Consider the following 634-nt stretch of genomic DNA (forward strand, 5'->3'; position numbering starts at 1 on the left):
CCACAGCTTCGTCTCCAGCAAAGGCCTCTCCTTTCGCCTTCAAACCAACGTCACAGCCGACCTCGGCTGCAGATCTGCCAGCGGCCTCCACGACTACCCCGGCAGGATTCACAGGTCTCCCTAACGTCATCTTCACCACCGCAGCTACGACTGCCGCCACGCAGAGTTCCTCCACAGATGCCACCATTAAACCCGTCTTCAGCTTCGGACTCAACCCACCCGCCTCCACCGGCCCCGCCGCCAGCCTGACCGTCACCGCTGTCACATCCAGCAGCACGTCGCAGCCCTTCCTGTTCGGGGGCCCGACCAGCTCAGCTCCCAGCACAGAAACCAGCTTTGCCACCCCAGGGCCCGTGTTCCAGTTCGGAAAGCCACCTCCAGCCACGGTCACTGCCACCACCAGTGTCCCAGGAGGCCCTGCCTTTGGCCAAGCACCTTCAAACTCGACGGCTCCTGCCACCACTGTGGGCTTTAGCATATTTGGGGGCACCACGCTGACCTCTTCTACCCCAGCCACGACAGGTCAAGCGACGTTGACGTTTGGCTCCTCCATCTCAGCCTTTGGCAGTTCCTTCAGCACAAGCGCGAAGCCGCTGCCGCCCGATCCCAGCGCCGCTAGTCAGGCCGCCTTCCG

At 63.1% G+C, this 634-nt stretch overlaps 1 protein-coding gene across 1 annotated transcript in view; it reads left to right on the plus strand.

Moving 5' to 3' along the window:
* Nucleotides 1-634, plus strand: part of POM121 (POM121 transmembrane nucleoporin) — a 30,757-nt gene that overhangs the window by 27,589 nt on the left and 2,534 nt on the right. Inside the window, exon 11 of the mRNA XM_009323626.1 lies at nt 7-618. Coding sequence (XP_009321901.1) covers nt 7-618 — 612 coding nt within the window. The remainder of the gene's footprint in view (nt 1-6; nt 619-634) is intronic.

Source organism: Pygoscelis adeliae, unplaced genomic scaffold, assembly GCF_000699105.1.
Source record: "Pygoscelis adeliae isolate BGI_AS28 unplaced genomic scaffold, ASM69910v1 Scaffold325, whole genome shotgun sequence".
NCBI classification, from domain to species: Eukaryota; Metazoa; Chordata; class Aves; order Sphenisciformes; family Spheniscidae; genus Pygoscelis; species Pygoscelis adeliae.